The sequence below is a fragment of the Halichoeres trimaculatus genome, unplaced genomic scaffold, assembly GCF_033239565.1.
Source record: "Halichoeres trimaculatus isolate MK-OKI-2021-1 unplaced genomic scaffold, fHalTri1.1 fHalTri1_scaffold_20, whole genome shotgun sequence".
NCBI lineage: Eukaryota > Metazoa > Chordata > Actinopteri > Labriformes > Labridae > Halichoeres > Halichoeres trimaculatus.
The window spans coordinates 20895410-20916878 of NW_027437198.1; the positions used below are offsets into that span (position 1 = coordinate 20895410).

Sequence of the window (21469 nt, forward strand, 5' to 3'; positions counted from 1 at the left end):
GTTATCTAAAGATAAAGACTGTGGCTTAGCGGTACAGTTTGTTTTGTGAGGTTTGTTCCTGAAGTTCACTGCAAAAGGCAAGACAGTAAACCCCAAAATTGCTCTAAGCTAGCACTGTGTGAATAGGATTAGCTAAAACTGACAGGGGACTTTGCATCTCAGACTTGGCCAACCATGCACAGGGGCTTGTCCAGAGGGGTGGCCAGGGGTCCCACAGCCCCCTCTTGAAATTGTTTCCCATCCTAAGAGCTACTCAGAGGCCCAAAACTATGACCAACAAAACCTGGTAAGAGGTTGGACTGTTGGACTATGTTGTATCTGACCCCTGGTAGTTTTTAATGCATTTTAATAAAGATTATTTACTGGTCTAATTAGAAACGCTGACTCAACCTAAGAGGCGAAACGGCAAAGTTAAGGCAGACCTTTAGCTTTGACCAGTCACAGCGTGCCCATCTGGCAATCAACTCACCCTGGCTCCTGATTCTGCAAAACACATAACCTGAGTTTTTTCTGAAGTAATGAGTATTTATAACAAATTATTGACCCCCTGGGCTTTTTTTGAATGGATTTGTAGCTTTTGCTGCTTCTGGAGCCAGCCTAAAGTTAGGTCCTTAAGGAGATGCAGTGTTTAGCACTCACACTAGCATCATATGTCAAACCAGTGGGTTTCTGTCAGTGTGTAAGTGTAAAGCAGGAAAGGATCAACTTTATTTATTATTGACTGGGGCCTCTGGCAAACTGGTGAATGGGGCTTAATTTAGCTATTTTCTCTCTGGTTGGTTCCAGTCTTTTACATATATATAAACATGATTAATATTCTTTACATTTATTTATTCATTTTGAATATAATTTGAAGAGAAACACAATGCAAGACACCTTGTGACATAAAGACAGCCTATAACTTTTCTTAGAACAAACAAGCTCAAAACAAACAAGCAGCACCCATGCCACAAAATTTCCTTTCCCCTGTCCCACACTCACACACACACACACACACACACACACACACACACACACACACACACAGTTCCTCTCATTTAAGACGCCTCTGGGAGCGAATAAGTGCCAGGCTGTACCAGTCCACTGGTGTCTGCTCTCGCCAAGGCCTGACAAACAGGGATGCCGGCTGGCAGGGAGCCCCCCCTTCCCCCCTTCTTCCCCCTCCTCTTAGCACCGGGGGGTTGTGGGCAGCTGAGAGAGGGAGCAGTCAACAGTTGCAGTGGCATTGGGTGAGCGACTGGTTGGGCTGCTGCACGCCACCAATCCCACATTTAGGGCATCTGACCCTGGGTAAACTGACAAATGCCTGGCTTTTGGGTGCGCCTCGGAGTGATGGGACTCATGGGTCATTATGATGTTACTGAGCTGGAGATACACCCACACATGTCAGCACTTGTAGCTATCCTCTGCTTGTTTTGTGCTGCCAGTTGCAATGTTTTTCAAGCACCTGATTTACTACATTACATGTAGTTATTACATTACACTTTCCCGGCTGTTTGATTTATTTCCATGGAAATGGCACAGCTTGAAGGCTTCTTGCTCCAAGAAAAGAATGCTGTAATTTGCTCTTAATTAACATGTTGAAATGATGAGATTTGATTAGTCTTTGACAGCTGAATCAAACAGTTGCTTTACAGTAATTTGATCGTTGCCTTGTAAGTTTTAGCAAAAAAAAAGTACATTTGCCTAATTAGATTTCTCTTCACCACCTTGAAAGTGTAAGATCTTTGTGTGTGCCATATATATATATGTTGGCACAGACAAACAGAAGCATATGGCACACAAGTTTTACAGCCTTCTTATGTATACTGTACACTCCTCAGGCACATTTAAGTCATCTTGACAAGGCTGTTAATTTCTCTGAAACCAGGCACAGTTTTCATCATCCCTTTCTCTCCCCTCTTCCCTCCAAAATGCCCAGCTGTCTCTGCAGTAGACAGCTGCTTCACGGGTAGAATGAGTCTCAGCTGTCGAGGGGAGCTGAGTGCGGGGGTTGGTGGATTTTGGGGGGTTGTATTCCCCCTGCAAACCAATGACAACTCTGCTCCCTGCTAGGCACAGAGTTGGGTGGAGAGTGGAAAAGTGCTGACAGCGTGCAGATTTCAGGACAGAAACCAGAGGCTACAGCTGTCTGTGTTTACAACCAAAGTGCTTAGTACCTCTGAAAAAGGGAAATTCTGGGGTCATAGAAGTGACATCCCTCAAAGTCTGTGAGCAATCATAGTTCTCATCTTGCAAACTGTGTAAACATATTCCTGGTACCTTTTAAGGCTTAACTCTTAACTATGCTCTACCTCCTGTAAATCCTTTGAAAAAATGAACATGACTGTAGGATTAAAAGTACCGGTACCCTTAAAGGTAGGGTCTGCAGAAATTGTTGTTACTTTTTAGTAAACACAATATTCAAACTGGGCTTCTCCTCATTGGCTCAGTGCCAGCGGCAGCACACACCCACTGCTTTCAACCATGACTACGTGAACACACTCGCAAGCCCAGCAACCACCTGTAGCATTGCCTTTCTAAATGGGAGCAACTCAAGAGATGTGCACCTGACTTAGCATGTTAGCATAAGCTAATCACAGGTATTTGACACATACCTGCTCAGCAGAAAGCAAACTTGCATCACTCCAGTGCTGCTTTAGAGTGCCGGTAAGTGAATGAAAGTCAACCTTCACCCTCTATTTGTAAAAAGCTTTATCTGTTTGGCATTTCGTCTCACTTTGGTTTTCTTGCTCAGTGCTACGTCCACTGTCGTAGCCGCCTGGGATAGCTTCTTCTTGCTAATTAACACATAAAGTCACTTGGACTCTGTGATTGGCTGATGTAACCTCACTTACTTTCCACCCAGAAAAGCCCTGGTAAAACTAAAACATCAACATATAGGCAGAGGACAGTGTCTGGGACAGACACAGACACTGACACACATGCACAGAGGCCCTGAAGTGATGATAGAGCAGGATTATTCCTGTAAAAGTTGACATCTTATTTTGTTTGGAAAATCCCACAGACTCTACCTTTAAATGCGATCAAAAAGGTTTCTTAAAAGACAAAACATGCTGTCAAATGTCCACCACAGAACAGAATCTCCCTTTAACATGACTCACAACCTGTTTATAGCTCTGCTGTTTCTCTCTGCTGTTATCCATGCTTCCTTTTGTAAAGGTCAGAGGTAATTTAATCTCACTTCAGTCTCCTGTCACAGAGAGCAAACAAGGTCTCTGGGCTATGATCTCTGAGCGTATGTCTAATAAGCCTGGACAGCCTGGCTCTTGATCACACAGGCAGTTGTATCATACATTAATTTCATATTGCATAACCATCAGCAGCATCTCATTACAGGCCGCAGCGGATCGAGGTCTAATCAGAATATGCTGCTTTTCTTTTTGTGGCAAATGCAGACAATGTGTGGACCCTGCGACTCAGTCACATCCTGGATGTTACAGAGAGGCTCTTGAATGGTGGTGTGGGTTATATCTGCTGTGGGTGAGAGTCAAAAAGAGGCCAGGGACTTTCTTTATGACTGTTCAACTCTGATCCTAATCAAAATTTAAATCAATACAACAACAAAAAATAAAAGAAAGAAAAAGAAAAAAACTGAATTACAAACATGAAGACCTTTTATAATCAGGAATCAAAAAATGTTAATTTAATTTCAATTAGTGTATATGCTTCATTTTGTAGTTTTGGTTGTTTAACACTAACCCTCAACTGTACAGATGTTTAAAACTGATTAAAATTGCCTTAATACGTTTTTGTTTTTTTTATTTTATTTAAATTAGGGGACTTCGATCATTCAGGTTCATCTTGCCTTGACTTTACTGTGTAGCTGTTTCTTGTTCCATTAGTCACTTCCAATTTGATATTGTTCTATTGCCCTCTTGTGGTGCATCATTGTCATCACAACTCGAGGAGTTGCCACAGGTGTCATTCTTCTGAATTTCAGCCATTTTTTCTCCAAACGGTATCCATATAGTTTAAAATTGCATTGGCATTTTATTTATTTATTCATTTATTTATTTATTTTATTTTATTTTATTTTATTTTATTTTATTTATTTATTTATTTATTTTATTTTATTTATTTTTTCGTATGTGTATGTGTTGACGAACAGCGTGTAGAAATTAAATCGACGAGGGTCCATGTTGTAAAGTTAGCTTAATACTAATGCAATCTGTAAACTGCGATCACTATTAACACTTTAATTGTCTTTACGTTCGCGCGAGAGTTCTAGAACGCTTTCGAGCACGTGCGCGCTCCTTATGGTTCATTTTCCTTAATATAGCAAACTTTGAAGGAGACAGGCACGTGCTAGATTCTTCCTTTCATTAGGGGTTTTGTCTGTTTCACAATGGGGAGTTTCTGTTCAGTGTTCATATATTGTTTCAGCACTGCTCATTGTTTATAATATGATGCTCAGAGTTTCAGAGTAAGTGTGTAAGCTTGTCTTCCTGTCTGTTAGCTGTGCGCATTGCAAAGTATCCCAGTCTCCCCCTCTGCCCTGATTGTTTTGCGCTCATGGTGGCGTCTTGTGCCACATCACACGGCTTGAAGCTTCAGCGCGCAGAGAGCCGAGCGTGTTGTCCTGAGCAGAACAAGCTGTCAGCAGCAGGAAGCAGATCCACAACAACGGAAGCGAGCGCGTTTTTCGTTTCAGGACTGTTTCGCTCATACTTTGGGGTTTAGAGGTGAGGAAGAGGAACATGCGTTCATCGCGCAGGTGAAAACAATCCGCTCTTCATCACCTCTGCAACTTTTCAGTCCTACACCTCGAAAAGCTTCGCGATATCTTTTGTTTTTTTTTTTACCTTAGCTTACATTGGTTGAGATAGTTCTGAATTTATAAGAAATGTCACGTAAGAAGGCAGCAAAAGGTAAAGCCGCGAGCAGCAGCCCGTCTGCAGGCAGCCCTACCGGGAAAGGAGCTGGTAAATCAGCGAGGAGCAGCCCGGGCATCGTTCAGATGAACGGCGTGGTCCACCCCAGCAGACCCTCCATCAGCAACAGCAGCGAGTTTTACGACATTGCTTTCAAGGTAAGCTGCCTGGTGTTGTCTTCACAGTTTAAGCACAAAAACAAGGTGCAACTCACAGGAAAGTGCACTCAGTGTGTTAACATCACAGTATCAATATCACGGTAATTATCCATATTGATGTCATGCATGTTAAAATAGCCTATATGTTGAAGTTGTAGATGAATAGGTCACTTTTTTGCCCTCAAGGGAGAGAAAAATGCAGCATATTAAACAGGCTGTGTGGTTGTACAGATCATTTTATTTCTTTTGCCCAGCACCACCTTTCTTAAACAGATCGAGCTCCTGACACCAGCTGTGTCAATATTGGATCGATAAGAAGGGAAGGTGCACGGCCCTGTAACAGCCAACAAACAAATCATTTACAGCAACTGGTTGAGTGCATGCCTGTTTTTCTGAGCAGCAGGGCACTGGGTTTGGATTTACTGAACAGCGATCGCTTCGTCTAACCACAGTGTGAGCACTTTAGTGAGTCGAAAAGTGTCACTTGAACACAACACAAACAAATTTCACGCCCACAGATTCTCAGTGTGCTCCACAACCATAGCTTCAAGGGACTTGTGCCACCTCCTCCTCCTTGGTTTTTGAAGCAGCTGTTTGATGTGAGTGCATGATGGCTTTGTGTTGCTCTTCTTTTGGTGAACAATTGATTGGACCAGCCAAACCATTTCACTCTGGGAGCTGAAGATAGGGGCTGAACAAACAACAGTTTCCCTAACCAGTTGATGTAGTGTTTTTCTATGGTTCCCTGTGCCCAAAGCTTTCTCTTGCACCTGTTTCTTTTTTCAATCCAATTCACACTTCCTGTAAATGTCAACAAATAAATTAACATACATGGAGCTATAGGCAGAAAATGCTAAACAGAAAAACTCTTCTTCACTAAATTGATCTAAGTGGCTCAAAACTGCTCCTCTATAATTATCTGTGCCATTGTTTACACTGCACTTTTAAGTAGTTACATGATTTTTGCATTTTTACATCCAGGCACGTCTTTTTTTCCCAGTCTCCTTCTTAATTATACCTAAATATAGCTTTAATACCTACTTTGATGTTGCAAGAGTGATGTTAAGGGTAGGATAGCTCATTACCAGCCCAGCTTTGCAGAGATTAACCTTTACTGTATCCTCTTTCTCTGAGAAATGCTGAAGTGCATGTGCCATGTTTTGATTACTGTTCCCTCTTATCCTCCCTCTGCACTGAGTCATAGAGAAAATTGATTTCATTTTCTACACAAATCCGAGAGCAGGTAGAAACCAGGTTCCTCTTCGTGCACAGTCCTGCAAACATTTTGCTGCTGCACATCTTGGAAAAGCAGATGTGGAGAAAATGCCATCAAAGTGACTCTTTTCCACAGCTTCTTGCCTGTTCCCATGATGTTCCCAAGTGACCCTTCTGATTTCTTTAGTCTAAGACTCTCAGTCACTCAGGTAACCTAGTAACAGTAATTACATCAAACCTTTACTGTCATCTTGAATTAAAAACCTGCCTGTGTTGAAGATGTCAATGCATTTGGATGGTTGAATGCAGTCAGACTGTTGCAGAATGGACATCTTCCACTGGTGGCCATGATGACACACTCATTCATGAGCCAACTTCACTGGCCAAGCACCAGAAATACCAGGACTGATTTAGCTGAATGATTCAAATGTTCTGTTTCTTTTTTCTGCGGACAAATAATGACAGACAAATCTAAATTTAAACATCTCTCACATTAACGCTTCTCTGTTTTCGTTGTTTCAGTTATGTCTGACATTTACCTCCATTGATTACTCAACACTCTGTTCCTTGAGTTTCATTTTTGTGCGTCTCAGTTTTACCTTCCAGGTGTTCCATCTGACAATCCTCTTGTTGTTTTCCCCACACAGGTGATGCTGGTTGGAGACTCCGGGGTGGGGAAAACGTGTTTACTGGTTCGTTTTAAAGACGGAGCCTTCCTGGCTGGAAGCTTCATCTCCACTGTTGGCATCGATTTCAGGGTGAGTTTGATTTTGAGAAAGCAAATGAACAACTGGCAAAGTCCAGCTCATATAAAGCTCACTCAAACTCTCTGATGTTTGGTGCCTTTTTTAAAACAGGTCATATGGAATGGGAGCTAACTGCCTTTATAAGCCTGCAGGCAATGTAGATTTCCCTGAGTAAAAAGTCTCAGCAGATAGAATATTGATTTCTTAAATTAGTTCGACATGCTTTAGTTTTTAAGTTTCCCCTGGAGAGAAACGTATCTCTCATGTGCCAGTTTTGTTCTCCCTCGCTGAGCAGCCTGGGAAGAACATGTCCATCTTTCCTTTCCTATAATCAAACTCAGGTGTGTCTGTCTCCTAAGAGCCAAAATTAATTGTAGCACAGCAGAGAACAGACAGTTGGAAGATAATCACCTTAAATGTGCAAGACAACCTACACATGTACACTCCCTGGCCACTTTATTCGGCACACCTGTCCAACTGCTCGATAACAAGCATCAGAATGGGGAAGAAAGGTGATTTATGTGACTTTGAACGTGGCATGGTTGTTGATGCCAGATGTGCTGGTCTGAGTATTTCAGAAACTGCTGATCTACTGGGATTTTAACCCACAACCATCTCTAGGGTTTACAGAGAATGGTCCCAAAAAGAGAAAATATCCAGTGAGCAGTTCTGACGCCAAAATGCCTTGTTGATGGCAGAGGTCAGAGGAGAATGGACAGACTGGTTGGAGCTGATAGAAAGGCAACAGTAACTCACATAACCACTGGTTACAACCAAGGTCTGCAGAAGAGCATCTCTGAACACACAACACGTCCAACCTTGAGGCAGATGGGCTACAGCAGCAGAAGACCACACCGGGTGACCCTCCTGTCAGCTAAGAACAGGAAACTGAGGCTACAATTCACACAGCAACACCAAAACTAGACAATAGAAGATTGGAAAAACGTTGCCTGGTCTGATGAGTCTGGATTTCTGCTCCACATTCAGATGGTAGGGTCAGAATTTGGCCTCAACAACATGAAAGCATGGATCCATCCTGCCTTGTATCAACGGTTCAGGCTGCTGCTGGTGGTGTAATGGTGTGGGGGATATTTTCTTGGCTCACTTTGGGCCCCTTAGTACCAACTGACCATGGTTTAAAGTCCACAGCCTACCTGAGTATTGTTGCTGACCATGTCCATCCCTTTATGAGCACAGTGTACCCATCTTCTGATGGCTACTTCCAGCAGGAGAACGCTCCATGTCATAAAGCTGGAATCATCTCAGACTGGTTTCTTCAACATGACAATGAGTTCACTGTACTCAAATATCCTCCACAGTCCCCAGATCTCAATCCAATAGAGCACCTTTGGGATGTGGTGGAACGGGAGATTCTCATCATGGATGTTCAGCTGACAAATCTGCAGCAACTGTGTGATGCTATCACGTCAATATGGACCAAACTCTCTGAGGAATGTTTCCAGTTCCAACCTGGTACTAGCAAGGTGTACCTAATAAAGTGGTCAATGAGTGTATATGAAGAGATCAGCAAAAATTTTCATGATGGGATGGCATTATCAATAAAAACAGAAAGTTTTCCACAGGAGCTCTATCCTAAAATTTGGTTAATTCAAGACTGAGAAACCAACTTTTTAGACCTTGAATTCACAACCATCTCAAAGCATTTTGCCCTTGCAAATAAAACTCTTAGAACCTGACACTGCTCAGCTACTTCTTGAGCTCCTGACGACTTGAAATAACTTTTTTTTCATTATGCACTCATTACCTGCAAACATAGTTTGATGTGCAAATGTAATGAAGCTCCTCTTTAAATAACTTCTGCTGATTCTCTGGCTTGTGTGAGGTTCTCCTACCCTAATATCGACTTTTTTTAACATACTTGAATTTTAATAGAGATGATCCACTTGCAGATGTAGTCTCTTATTAATTTATTAAATGGTGCATGTTCCTGCTGATCCTTAGTCAAAGCTTTTAGCCAAGTGCACGTCAGTCACTTGGTGAAACTTTCTCAGCTCACTGGATAGCTTTCTAAAAAGTTCATCTCCACTTTTCCTCCACCTGTCTCTTCCTCCTGACATTGTAAATTAAACTATTTGAAAAAGCTGTTTCAAGCTTTGAGGTTAACCCCATTATATAAAGAGTGAGAGCAGCATTAGATCCTTTATACTCTTGGGAGGTAGTCTCACATGCAGGCCGATACTGTGTGTGTATGTGTGGAAATGTCTGACCATTGTATGGTCGTGCGTGCGTGCGTGTGTGGGTTGGATGAGAGTGTGGGTGGATCAGTTGATTTATTTACTTATGTAACCTCTCTTATAACACTGTCTGTAGCCCTGATGTACATTAAACCTATCTCAGCACGACAGAGTCCTTCATCAGCTGCCCTTGACTAATACTGATAGAGAGAAAAGTACAAAACCCATAAAGTTTATGCTTAGTCTGCTCCTTTGTCATATTGACTGATTATTCAATTGCAGTTTTGCACTGTGCAGTGTCACATGAATAATTTTATTATCATATCCACGGCTCTCATTTGCTTCTGCATGGTTTATAGTTTGATGGTTCTGCTTTTGGTGCAAGTGAAAAAGTTCACCTCAGGACTTTGTTGTCAGTGTGAAGAAGGCTACAGAGTGACGTCTTGTAATCAGCACATTTCTTGAAGCTGACTTAAAACATTTAATATAAAGTACCCTTTATCTGACTGCATAAATCTTCCAGGATGTGTCTCTGAGAAGTTTTTGAGAGCAGACTTAGTCGAGTAGAAAAGAATGAAGGTTATCTTTGTTTGTCTTCCCATGGAGAATACACAGAGACTGAGAGTGAATGTTATTTTTAGGAAAGACAGTTTTTATCCCTTCTAGTTGGTGGGAAAGAAAGGCAATTTGCCACGTATGGGGATTTGATCTGCTTCCCACTTCAAAGCTGCAGCAAGATGCTATGGTTTCTACCCCCTCTTGTTTATTGTGGACTCATCTCATTTAAGCCCCAGCATGTTCTCAGGATTACAGTGCTGCGCTGCTGCCTTGTTAGGCTTAAAAAAATGCTGTTTCAGAAACAAGAAAGATTGCGCTATGGTTATTGCATTTGATTATAAAATCTCACAAGAAAAGGTTTAAAACAAAGATTGTTGAACTAATTATATTAATTCCATGAGGAGCTTAACCTTGTTATATCATCATTTTCTCAACCTCCTTCTCCAAAACAAGTGCTGCTTTACACTAATGGAGGAAATCCCTAAGAAATTAGTTTAAAGGATCTCATGTAGTTGGGTTTATTTCAGCAGTTGTGAAACTTTTTATGTCATTATCAGTGGAGTCAGTTAGAGGTGAGGGGTATATTGAATATACTCTATATATATTGCGGGTTGTTGCATGTGAGATGTGTGGAATGAGTATATCGCGATCATCAAGTACAAATTGTCACGTAATGCTTTAAGGGGTTAAACTGATGATAAACCGATGTCACACTCACAGTGAACACACTTCACTATGATGTACTGCATCACAAGTGATGAGACAGCTAAGCTATAAAAGCGAATGTGAAGCTAACGTTATGGTATCCAGAAGGCAAGGCAAGTTTATTTATATGGCACATTTCAGCAAGGCAATTTTAAGTGCTTTACAAAGAAAACATATTAAAAGAAAACAACTAAAATTCAATTAAAAGCAGGTGAAAAAAACTATAAGATACAATAAAACAAAATAAAATAGCAAAAAAAGTAAAAAAAAAAAAAAAAAAAAAAAGAGATTTAGGATGTATACTTAAAAGTCACAGTGCAGAGTTGCAGAGTTGTGCAATTAAAAAAATACATATATTAAAGTGACTTCTTGAAATTCTCTAGAAAGGTTAGTCTTCAATCTGGACTAGAAGCTATATTATGTAGCTTCTGAATGCTGTAACATTAGCTTGTCAAGGTTTATGTAGCTGATGGAGCTCCTGAATGCAGCTTAGCTGTTGTATCATTCATGAAATTCAGTTCATTGTACTGAAGTCTGTTTGCTGAGAACTCGTCACCCTGGTCTGACATCGGTGTGGCTGTTACAAGCTAGCTATTGCTGTAGCAGTGTTAGCTAGATTGTTATAAATAGCGATTTCAAAATACAACTCTGTGAAACATGGCTAATGTTTACGTGAAGTAGCTAAGGATTTGATATCTGATAATATCTTTTTAATTCATTAACTTTATGTAAATAGTTCTTATCCCATTTTGTATTTATTGCGTTGGTACTTACTGATACCTAACTGCTTAATTTATTGTATACCTACAACTTATTTATTGTATGTCCCTATTCATCTTATTTACAACTGTTGTATAATTTCAAGAGCAATGTTAAAACCAAATTTCCCCCTGTGAGTAAAAAAAATTTCCTGATACCTGAAAATATAAATCAAAGGAAATTTGTCACACTCCTTGATTTCAAGTGAGCTTCCGGTTTGTCTTCATTTCGAGGGCTGTGCAGCCCTTCCCCTTGATCGTATGTAGAATTGGGACACCACTTCACAAGATGTGCATGCGCAAAACCAAGGAATAGAATAGAACAGAATAAAATAGAATAGAATAGAATAGAATGTACTTCATTAACCCCAAAGGGAAATTCAGGAAGGGGTGAGGATAAGATGCTTGGGGGTACAACTGGGATTAGCCTTAAATGCATATTAAACCTATAAAAAGATTTGTATACCCAACAACGAGGACCATAATGACACCACTTGATCACTTTCTCCTGCACTGTAGCACACTGGTCTCACTTTCTCTGCTCCAGGTTTGCATTGAGGTTTGTTGCAATCATTAATGTGTTTTTAGTACTCATTAAGTTAAATTAGGCTCCATGAGCATTCCCATTTGAAGAAGTTATATGATAAACTGTTTACCAATAAGAGTCTCTTGATTAATTGCACACATTGAAGCAAACAGCTCTGCTTTTATCAGAAGTTTCTTAAAACTTAGGGATGTCCGATTTGCATTTCAAAAGTTGAATCAACAACCCTAAGGTTTTATCTCTGACCAGGTTTTGCCCTGAGAATTCAGCACACGTGCAACCATGCAGCATGTCCAGGACATCAGTTGCCATGGCAGTGTAGGTGCTCGTTTACTGGCAGGTGACTAGGATATACCAGAGGACGGAGCTTGTCTTTGAGCTTATGAAATTCTTGGTTTTCGGAGTCAGAGTGCTCTTCTTTCTTTGCATCAGGCTGGAGGCTATAGGTAGGATATGAAAGGCATCATGTGGGTGTCAATAACTCCTTCAGCTCAGATAGACTTTAGTTGGGTTTTATTTATTTTGAGTGACAAAACTCTGGTGTGCTCTCTATCCTTCAGAGTGAAGTTTGAGTTGAATGTGGCTTTGCAACATGGGTATACACACCTGATTAACATTTGGAGACAACTTGAAACATTGCACAAATTTATTTTTTGCACTGTTGGATTTAGAAGGTTCTATATAAAATTTCAAAATGCAACAAGAAGAAATGGGAATGATGCAAAAAAAATGAAAAATGAATAAGTAGTTTATTAAAAATAACAGGACTAAAGTAGTCTGTTCACCAGCTCATCAAGAGTTCAAGACCACAGCTTTTAAAAGCCAAAATCTGTGCAAAAATGTGAAGTCAATATCATTTTCTGTCAGGTATTTACTCTGCCATGACCTCCTGATGGCAAAGGCTAAAAAGATTCATAAGCAAGGCCTCTCACAGTGTGCCGTGGCTTCTGAGGTTGGACATTATAAGACAGCCATTTCTTCTCCAGGTCATTTCTTCAATGACTTTCAGGGTTATTGAACAAAAGAGTCAAGTGGTAAACCCAACAAATTTTTCTAGTGAGCTGAGCCAGTGGATCTGTGCTGTCTGCAGCCAGATAACCATCAGATGGCATCTGCTAGAGAAGGGCTTTGGGAACAAAAAATGTCTTCAAAGGTCTCGTCTTCCTCAACACCTCTAATAGTTGGGCATTGAAAGGTAAAAAAAAAGTTTTATTCACCAATGAGAAAAAAATGGACTTTGACAGGCTTCCAACATTAGTGGCATGACAAGGAGATCCCACTTGAGATGTTTCCTATGTGGCAAGGTGGAGGAGGTGCCATCAAGATCTGGGGTAGAGCATGTGAGTGGATTTCCTCTCCTCCCTCCCAGAGTTGTCTGCCTCTGTCCCTCCTCGCTCAAAGGGTGCGTCTCAAAGCTCCAAAGTTCCATCCTTCCTTCCTTCCTCCACTTGCGTTGTTCACTTACGTCTTAGTCTCTCCCACCAGAGATGCATGGGCGAGACGCAAGGAAATGAAGAGAGGAGAGAGGATGGAGGAGATTCAGAGCAATGGGACATCCTCTCCTCCTCCAGAGCGTCACATGAAGCGACATGTTTGTTTCAGTGATGACGGCATCAGCTGATCACCTCTGGATCATCTGTCAGTCAGCTCTAACAGCTGTTTGCGCGTCTGCACATGTGCGCTGTAATAACTCTGATCAAACAGAAACAGTAACAGAGCTTTGTCTGTTCCTTTAACCAGTTTAACAAACACACTACCATGAAGAAAACCTGCTCTCTGCTTATTCTGTGTGCAGTTTAGAAGCACACGGATCACTCTACTGGTAAAATGCGTAATTGTGAGATTATTTATGAATTATTTAGCCTATATCTAAAGCACACCTGATTGTGAACTCTGAAACTTATTAATATAACCCAGCTAATTGTGTTTTAACAAGATATTATTTATTAGATTTCAGTTTTTAGTTTAATCCTCTGTTATATTGATTTCATTTCATTTCAAACTCACAACAAACACTTTATTACTAGCTTTATGACCCGTTTCTGAACAATCTTCAGTGCCAGTCCTCAGCTCGTCTTTTGTCTTTCATTAAACTCCATTGTGCTTGTGAAGTTTCATGTAGAAACGACTGAGCCGCTGCAGCATCCAATCAAAGAGTGATATTCAATATGGAGGCGGATCTGCCAGTGAAAAGCTCTTGTGTTTCCTTAATCATAGCTCCTCCAATCTGTCTCCTCCATCCTCTCTCCTCTCTCCTCCGGGCACAATTATCGCTTTGGGACAGTCTTCAAAATGGCGTCTAAGAAAGTACTTCCGGTGCCGTGGAGGAGATAGGACGGAGGAGGCACGAAATTAACATATTGAGATGCACCCAAAGTCCCATCGTGGCACTCCTTGTACTGCTCAGCGCTCAAAGGAGATTGCATCCTGCTCTTTGCTCACGCTCAATGACAGTTTGGAAAAGGACTTCTTCTGGAGGTATAACCTCATTGTTTTGGACCAACTTGCCCCTGATCTAAATCCAACAGAATATTTAGAGATGGATGGCAAGGGGAGTTCACAAAAATGGGCATCAGTTCCTATGAGGTTCACCTTCAAGTAGGTGGCAGTGTTTGAACCCTTATGACACTTTTACTTTTTCCAGCTTCATTAAGATGTGTCAGTGGCTGTGGGCGACAGTGGAAGACCAAAAATTAGTTAGGAAATAAATGAGGACTGCACTCTCCATAAGATAACCAGCAATTACCTCTTAGAGGACTCCTGCAAGCTTCTCCTTTATCAAGGTCTGGCTCTTCAGAGCACAGACTCATCTCAGTATTACAGATAAAAACACAGGCAGAAGGAAGACATCTGCTCATCAAGAGGTTATTCTAACTCCGATTTATCAATTTGTACGGAAGACATGAAGTGTTGTAGAAAAATGTGTATAATTTGCTCTGTTTCTGCAGCTCAACTTTTAAAAATCTTAATCTCTTATAAAAGTTATGTATTAAGACATGGAGAAGTTATTCAGAGCACATTTTGGTTGTCTTAATTAAATCCAAAATACCAGCTATGAATTTTGGCAAAGCCTTAAAAATAAAGAAACAGTGAAAAATTCAAAGCTACGTGTTGGTTTCAGAGAGCCAGTTTAGATTAATTAGTTTCCCCTTACGCTGGCAGGAAAATAAAACTGTCATCCTGTTTATTTGGCCCAAACTTAACAGCATGCTCTGATGGTTCTCAGCTCATTATTCAAAGCCACATACCCTCTTTATACCCTCTGTGACTTATTCAAGGGGAAAATAAAGCAAAACAGACAATTTTTGTGTCACCCTTCCTTCTAACTGTCTCCCTCATGTGGCGTTCAGGTCGAACCCACTCAGTTCAACTGGGAAATGGACAAAGAACCAGCTTCCTGCCCAATGAAAGCAGAGCCAACGATTTGCTGATCTTTCAAACAAAGCGCTTTTCCTCATTGCCCAGCACGTTTGGAAGACAGCAAATAAACATCTTCATATTCATCTTATGGGAATTACTGGAGTTGTTTTTTCCAACTTCATCTTCTGTGTAGGTGTGTGTGTAAGGGAATTTTTCTTTTGTTTCAATTTCCAGTGCTCTTTCCCATTCAACTCAGGTTTCTCCATGAGGCTTGACCCCTGACACATGAATAATATGAAGATGCATTCATGTAGTATTTGATTGCTATCAATTTGTCAAACATTTGTAAATTATACCAAACACCACTGTCAGAAAGCTTTAAAGGTTGTACATGCTTGTCACGTAACTCGTCTTAATTAGTGCAGTGCACTTTATTTTGGAGTCAGCCAAACTTTTTAAAATCATTTACAGCTCGTCCAAAATGCTGCAGCTTATGTTTTAACTGGTAGACACAGATACGACCAAATCTCCCCCATTTGGGCCTCTCTTCACTGGCTTCCCATGCGTTTTAGGATTGATTTAAAAAAATTGTAAACAACTTTGAAGTTTCTCAATGGGCTGGCCCCTTTCTTGCTTTCTGACCTTCTAAAACCTCATATTTTACCTTATACTCTCAGATCCTCTGATCACTGTCTTCTTCCCCAGGTCAGGGTTGAAGCTCAGGGGTGTTGCGGTTTTCTTAGTAGCTGCACCAAAGCTGTCCTCCTGCGTTTAAATCAAACTTGAAAATGCACTTAAACTCTCTGGCCTTTGACTGTGCTTAAAAATGTATCTTTTAATCCTTTCTGTTCCAATTTATTCCTTTAAGTCCTCCATTTAGTATTTTTGTCCTGTATCTGTGTTTTATAATTGGTAACCTTTAACTGTACAGCACTTTGGTCACAATTTTGTTGTTTTTAAATTAGCTCTAAAAAAGCTTCCACTTTCCTCCAAATGAGATGTTTCTCTCTGACTCGTGATCGCATTTTATTGGAAAATGTGGTTACTGCTATAGTCTGTAGACATCATCCCAATTTGTTTTTTTCACATGGTCTGGTGTTAAAAAAGCAAACTTAAAATTGCAAAAACCAAAAATATCAGAGAATCGCAATTTAAATCCAATGGGCACCCCAAAAATTGTAAAAGAATCGAAGCGCGAGAAAAGCATATCGTCCCAGTCCTAATGAATATCTCCCCCTTCATTTGTTTTTAAAATTATTTTAATATGCAGCAGGTAAATCTAACAATAAGTTTTGAATCATGCCAAACCTGTATGTTTCAGTGTTTTTCAGACGCAAAACCCGTGCCATCTAATCTAAATTAACCCCATCATTCAGCTGTGACGTTTGAGAACCAAAAACTCTGTTGCCCAGTGTAAATGTGAGACAATGAAACCAGAGTTTCCAAAACCTTCACTTTGGCCAGGGATTTCAGAAAACAGAAAACATTGTTTTTGCATTTTCATGTGGATGACAGCCTAAACCTCTATAAATATATGTGCTTTTCCAAATACCTGGCTACATGTGGAAGTGTCTTTAGAGGAGAGTTTTTATTTGGAAGAAGTTATCTGTTGGACAAATCATAAAAAAACATCATCACTCATGTTTCTTATATCTGTATATTTCACATTTGCCTGTAAGCTGACAGAGCAGTCTGTACATGGAGCTGTCCCTGGTGCTGAACTCTTCTTACTGGGGCTCAGGGATTTACCAATCAAGAAATATGACATGTCAGCCCATCTGTCTCAGTCTACTGCAATCATATTTTCACACACTAAGGAACCAATATCAATTTCCTATGCTGTAATTGTATAAATCCATCATTCTTTGGATTGCTCATATTTTTTCTGCCACTTTCCTTCCGGCTTGCTATTTGACATTGTGATCACATTCTGGTCAGATATATTTAAAGGGGTCCTGTCAATTCGTTTAAAACTTGTAGCCCAAAAGTTATCACAACTAGGTTATTTATCAAAATAACAACGTCCTAATCTTCAGCAAGGTTTTCAGATCCCTTTCAGAAGTCGAAATGCCCTGATTTGGAAAAGATTTAGATGGATGTTCTTTGCAAGTCAAAAAAAGGCAATAAGTGCCGGAGAAAAATGGAAAGGAAACAATATCAGTGAGGCACAAATATGCACATAGGGGCAGCCAATTTCCATTTTATACACAACTCATAAAATCCAAACAAGCTCAGGGAATCAGGGAAACCCAACCTCTCCTTCCCCCTTCTCTTCTTTCCCAGTAAAGATATACCTCACCTCATGACACTTAAGGCAAGTAATCCTGCAATCCCCTCAGCTGATGCAAATCCAGTGTTGTGGGAAAAGAGCAGTACAGGGGAGCTGCCCCTGAGCTGTCAGTTATGTCTGTGCCCCCAGTGACACGCAGCTTACACAACCACAGATTTCAGCTCTCTGCACACACGATAATTGGCTTGTTTGATTTAGAGAGAAGGGTTTGAATGATTCCTCCTGAATTAGTTTCAGTCTCCAGCTATTTCAATGTCACTCTGTTGTCCTGGCTGAATCCAGTCATTGGATATATTCCCATGAAATTCTGAACAGACATTAGCTATACAATATAAATGCATACATTACATAAGATATACTTTCTTTTCTTGCACCATTTATAAACCCCTTTTTACTTGCAAAGACTGAAGGTGATGTTTTTCCATTACTATCGCAAGGAGTACCATATAACGAGATAGAGAAGTTAGCAAGTCTCCAAAATCCCTAATTTTTTAGTGAAGATTTCAAAATCCCTAAACCATACTGTGTCCAATCACCCTTTTCCTGTCCTCTGACCCCTTTAAGAGATTTCCACCATGTCTCATTCACACACTGAAGACAGAGGCTGTTGATTGCACAGCAAGCTCCGCAGTTCAAGGTTAAGTATCTTGTAAAAGTACCCTTCAGCACCTGGGATTGAATCCCCAACTTTCCAGTTGAGAGAAGTTACCTTCCTGACTAAGGCCCTTCTTCCCTGATTGCTCAGCTTAAACAGGCAGCCAGCTCCAGGAAGAGTCCTTGTGGTTCCAAACTTCTTCCATTTATGTATGATGGAGGCCACTGTGCTCATTTTTCAGTACTCTTCCCCAGATTTGTGCCTCGAGGTAGTCCTGTCTTATGAGCCAACAGACACGTCCTTCAACTTCATGCTTGGTTTGTGCTCTGACATGTACTTTCACCTGTGGGACCTTTTATACTCAGGTCCAGGGCCTGTATACATGACAAGCCATTAGCGGGGAATGGACCGTTTTTACTAAAGACAAAGAAAAAGGTTGATTAGCAGAATGCATGAGTCCAGTTAACAGCCCAAAAGAGCATTATATTTATTGTATACCCCACCTTTACAGGCGCAAACGACAGGATTACAGCGCCTGTTCGACTGTCTAAAGGCAGACATCACGTGATGCAAAATCATTTGGGATAATTTCTGCCAGAAATCTGGGTGTCATGATTGATGACCAGCTGACCTTCAAGGTTCATGTGGCCTCAATGTCGCCGTCTTGTCGATATGCCCTCTATAACTTCAGGAGAATCAGACTCTACCTGACACAATCGGCCACGCAGCTTCTGGTACAGGCCCTTGTGATATCACGCATCGACTACTGCAACTCCCTTCTGGTCTTTAACCAGCCCAAAACAGCTTACATCACCCAGCTGTTAATCTCTCTTCACTAGCTTCCAGTAGCAGCTCGAATCAAATCCAAAGCTCTTCTTCTGGCTTACAAACATTTACAAGAATGGCTCCTGCCTACCTGGGGTCCCTCATCCAGGTCTACACTCCTTCTCGCCCACTAAGCTCTGCTTGTGAAAGACGCCTGGTGCTCCCAGCCCAGCGCAGCTCCAAATCATGAGCCAGACTTTTCTTCTCTGTTGTGCCCAAACGGTGGAATGAATTACCTAACTCTATACGATCCACAGAGTCCCTTTCTACTTTAAGAGATGTCTGAAAACTCATCTGTTCAGGGAACACTTGTGCACTTAATCTGACCCTTCTCCTCTTTGCCCTCAGGGGTAGAATGAGTCAGTAGGTCTAAGACTCAGCTCCTATGATCTTTTAGCACTACTACTGAATGTTGTCGAAGTTTGAAGCCATACAACAGCTTTAGGTTTAGGAGACACATTTTTTAGTGAACAGATGAGATAAGGGAGACAATCGAAGGCTGCCGTCAGTTTTACAAGTTTGATTCGCTCTTTGCTTTTATACATCTGGGTTCTTCCAAGATGTGTGTGGTGAAATGTTGGAGTTCACAAACTGCTTTAAGAGTTATTCATTGAGGCATTGGGGCATTGCTGCAGCTTTCATATCACTGATTTTATTATTGAGGTTTTTTACTTTGTGTGCGGAAACACCACGCACATCTACTTTGTTTAAGATCACCAAACTTTTTCTTTCTCTTTGTTTACCTGACTGACTCTGTAATAACAGCTGTTGGTGTATTATTGCGACAAAATCTCCATCACTCCAGCTAAAAAAATGCTTTTCTTGATCTTCTCTGTCACACTGTTACCGCTTGCCTGGTATATTGCTGTTAATGAGTGGTAGACATGCGCAGTTTGAATTTGTTTGATGGGGTTTTCCAGGAGTTTTCCCTTGAATTATGACCCAATCTGTACCTTTGACTCTTTCATGGTGTAATTAGTTAACGGGCCGAGTATTTGCAGTCATGCATGCGGCTAACGCTGCAGAACGTGAATACAGGCTCTGGTTGATAAATGACAATCTGTGCCAGGTTAAGAGAGTAGACCCATTTTTTGGTCACACACACATCTGATAAATGAAAGACATTCTGTTTCTAAGACTGTGTAGAAACTTGAGCTTCATGCAGATAACAGCCACGAGTTAACCTGAGATCACTATTCCTAAAATAAAACCTTTAATTTATAAAACAGAGACAATTTTATTTCTCTTTTTTCTTTTCTTAACGTGATGAATCTTTGGGAAGGAGGGAGACGAACAAGAAGCTAAAAGAAATGAAGAAACGAGAGGTTAGAGTGGGAGGTTGGGACATGAAGTGGGTGGAACAGGAGTTAAGAAGTTTAGTGTAATCCAGAAACATTACTTCTTGGACCTTGCCCTAACTTCAGTCAGATGCGGGGAGGGGTGGAGGTTTGGACGCTGTGCAGAGGCTTGCCTGTCCAGAGAGATGGTGGGTGTGGATCAGAGGCAGGTTGTCTGTTGCAGGTCATCCAACGCCTGAAGGCGTGGGAACAACACCTGCCCCTGAGCCTTCAGCGGTTTGCTTCCTGGTCCAGCTTTGTTGACGACTACCTTCATGTCAAAAACTTCTCCCTCCACCACAGCACAGGATTTTTCAGACTCTTGTTGTCGCCTGTGCATTTAGCTTCTTCTCTTTTATCATTTCATTCTTTTTAACATTTGTCCCTGTTGGGCTTCTTCAGCCACCTCTGAGACTTCTTAGTTTTGGCTGATTTCGCTGACGCTGCAGTGCCTCTTCAAGATGCTGCCTCTCCTCCTTCTCTTGTAGTTTTATGACAACATCTTCATCATCTTATAAAATCCTCTGACACCCAATCTCAAAAAGCATTTGTTGCTCTTTAGATCGATCCGGCTCCAATTGAGCTGCACGCACCATGGCTCTCTCTTGCTTTTTCTCCTCGGCCAGTTCTCTCACTTTTTTTCTCTATTCTCTGTCCTTCATTTCCTGGACTCTTCTTGCATAGATCTGCCTTCATGTTTTTTAATTTTTTTTTTTTTTGTGCTGAGCCAAGAGCTTAGCAGTCTCAATCTTTCTGGCTTTCTTGATGCGGCTCTGCTTTGCTCCGCTGCTTGTTTTGCCTGCTGCTTTAGATTCTTTTCAATGTACTCTTTATCTCGTGTCAGCCAGCTTCTCCTTCACTCTCCTCTGCTCTTTGGCCAACATGGTCTCAGCATTGATTTGTGTAATTCCTTCTGCAACTGCTGTTGATCCTCCCTCTTGTTCTGCTGGGCTTTGAGCTCATCCAGCTTCAGTTTCTCCTGGTAATTTTGAGTCTGCTGTTGGCCCAGCTCCTTGGTCTCACACAGATCTTGCATTTCTTTCTGACGTTGCTGAATTTGTGTGCAAAGTGCAGCATCCCATTCTTCAGCTTTTATTTTGTGGAGCTCATTAATCCTCTTCGTGTTCTCCACAGCTCAATCATGCGTCTACATGTCTCTCCCCTTCTGCCATGTCTGCTTTGATCGTTTTTTATTCACACAGATTGGGATCTCACAAGTGGCCTGACACTGAGCCTCCAGAATAAGCCTTTTGACCCTCTTAACACCCTCATCTTGCTCCATCCTCGGAGCGTCGGGTGGCTCCGACAA

The 21469-nt window shown here is 41.2% G+C and overlaps 1 protein-coding gene across 1 annotated transcript in view; it reads left to right on the forward strand.

Moving 5' to 3' along the window:
• Nucleotides 1–4318: 4318 nt before the first annotated feature.
• Nucleotides 4319–21469, forward strand: part of rab26 (RAB26, member RAS oncogene family) — a 115470-nt gene continuing 98319 nt past the window's right edge. Inside the window, exons 1-2 of the mRNA XM_074697152.1 lie at nucleotides 4319–5032; nucleotides 6895–7005. Of these exons, the coding sequence (XP_074553253.1) occupies nucleotides 4847–5032; nucleotides 6895–7005 (297 nt within the window). The 5' untranslated portion in view covers nucleotides 4319–4846. The remainder of the gene's footprint in view (nucleotides 5033–6894; nucleotides 7006–21469) is intronic.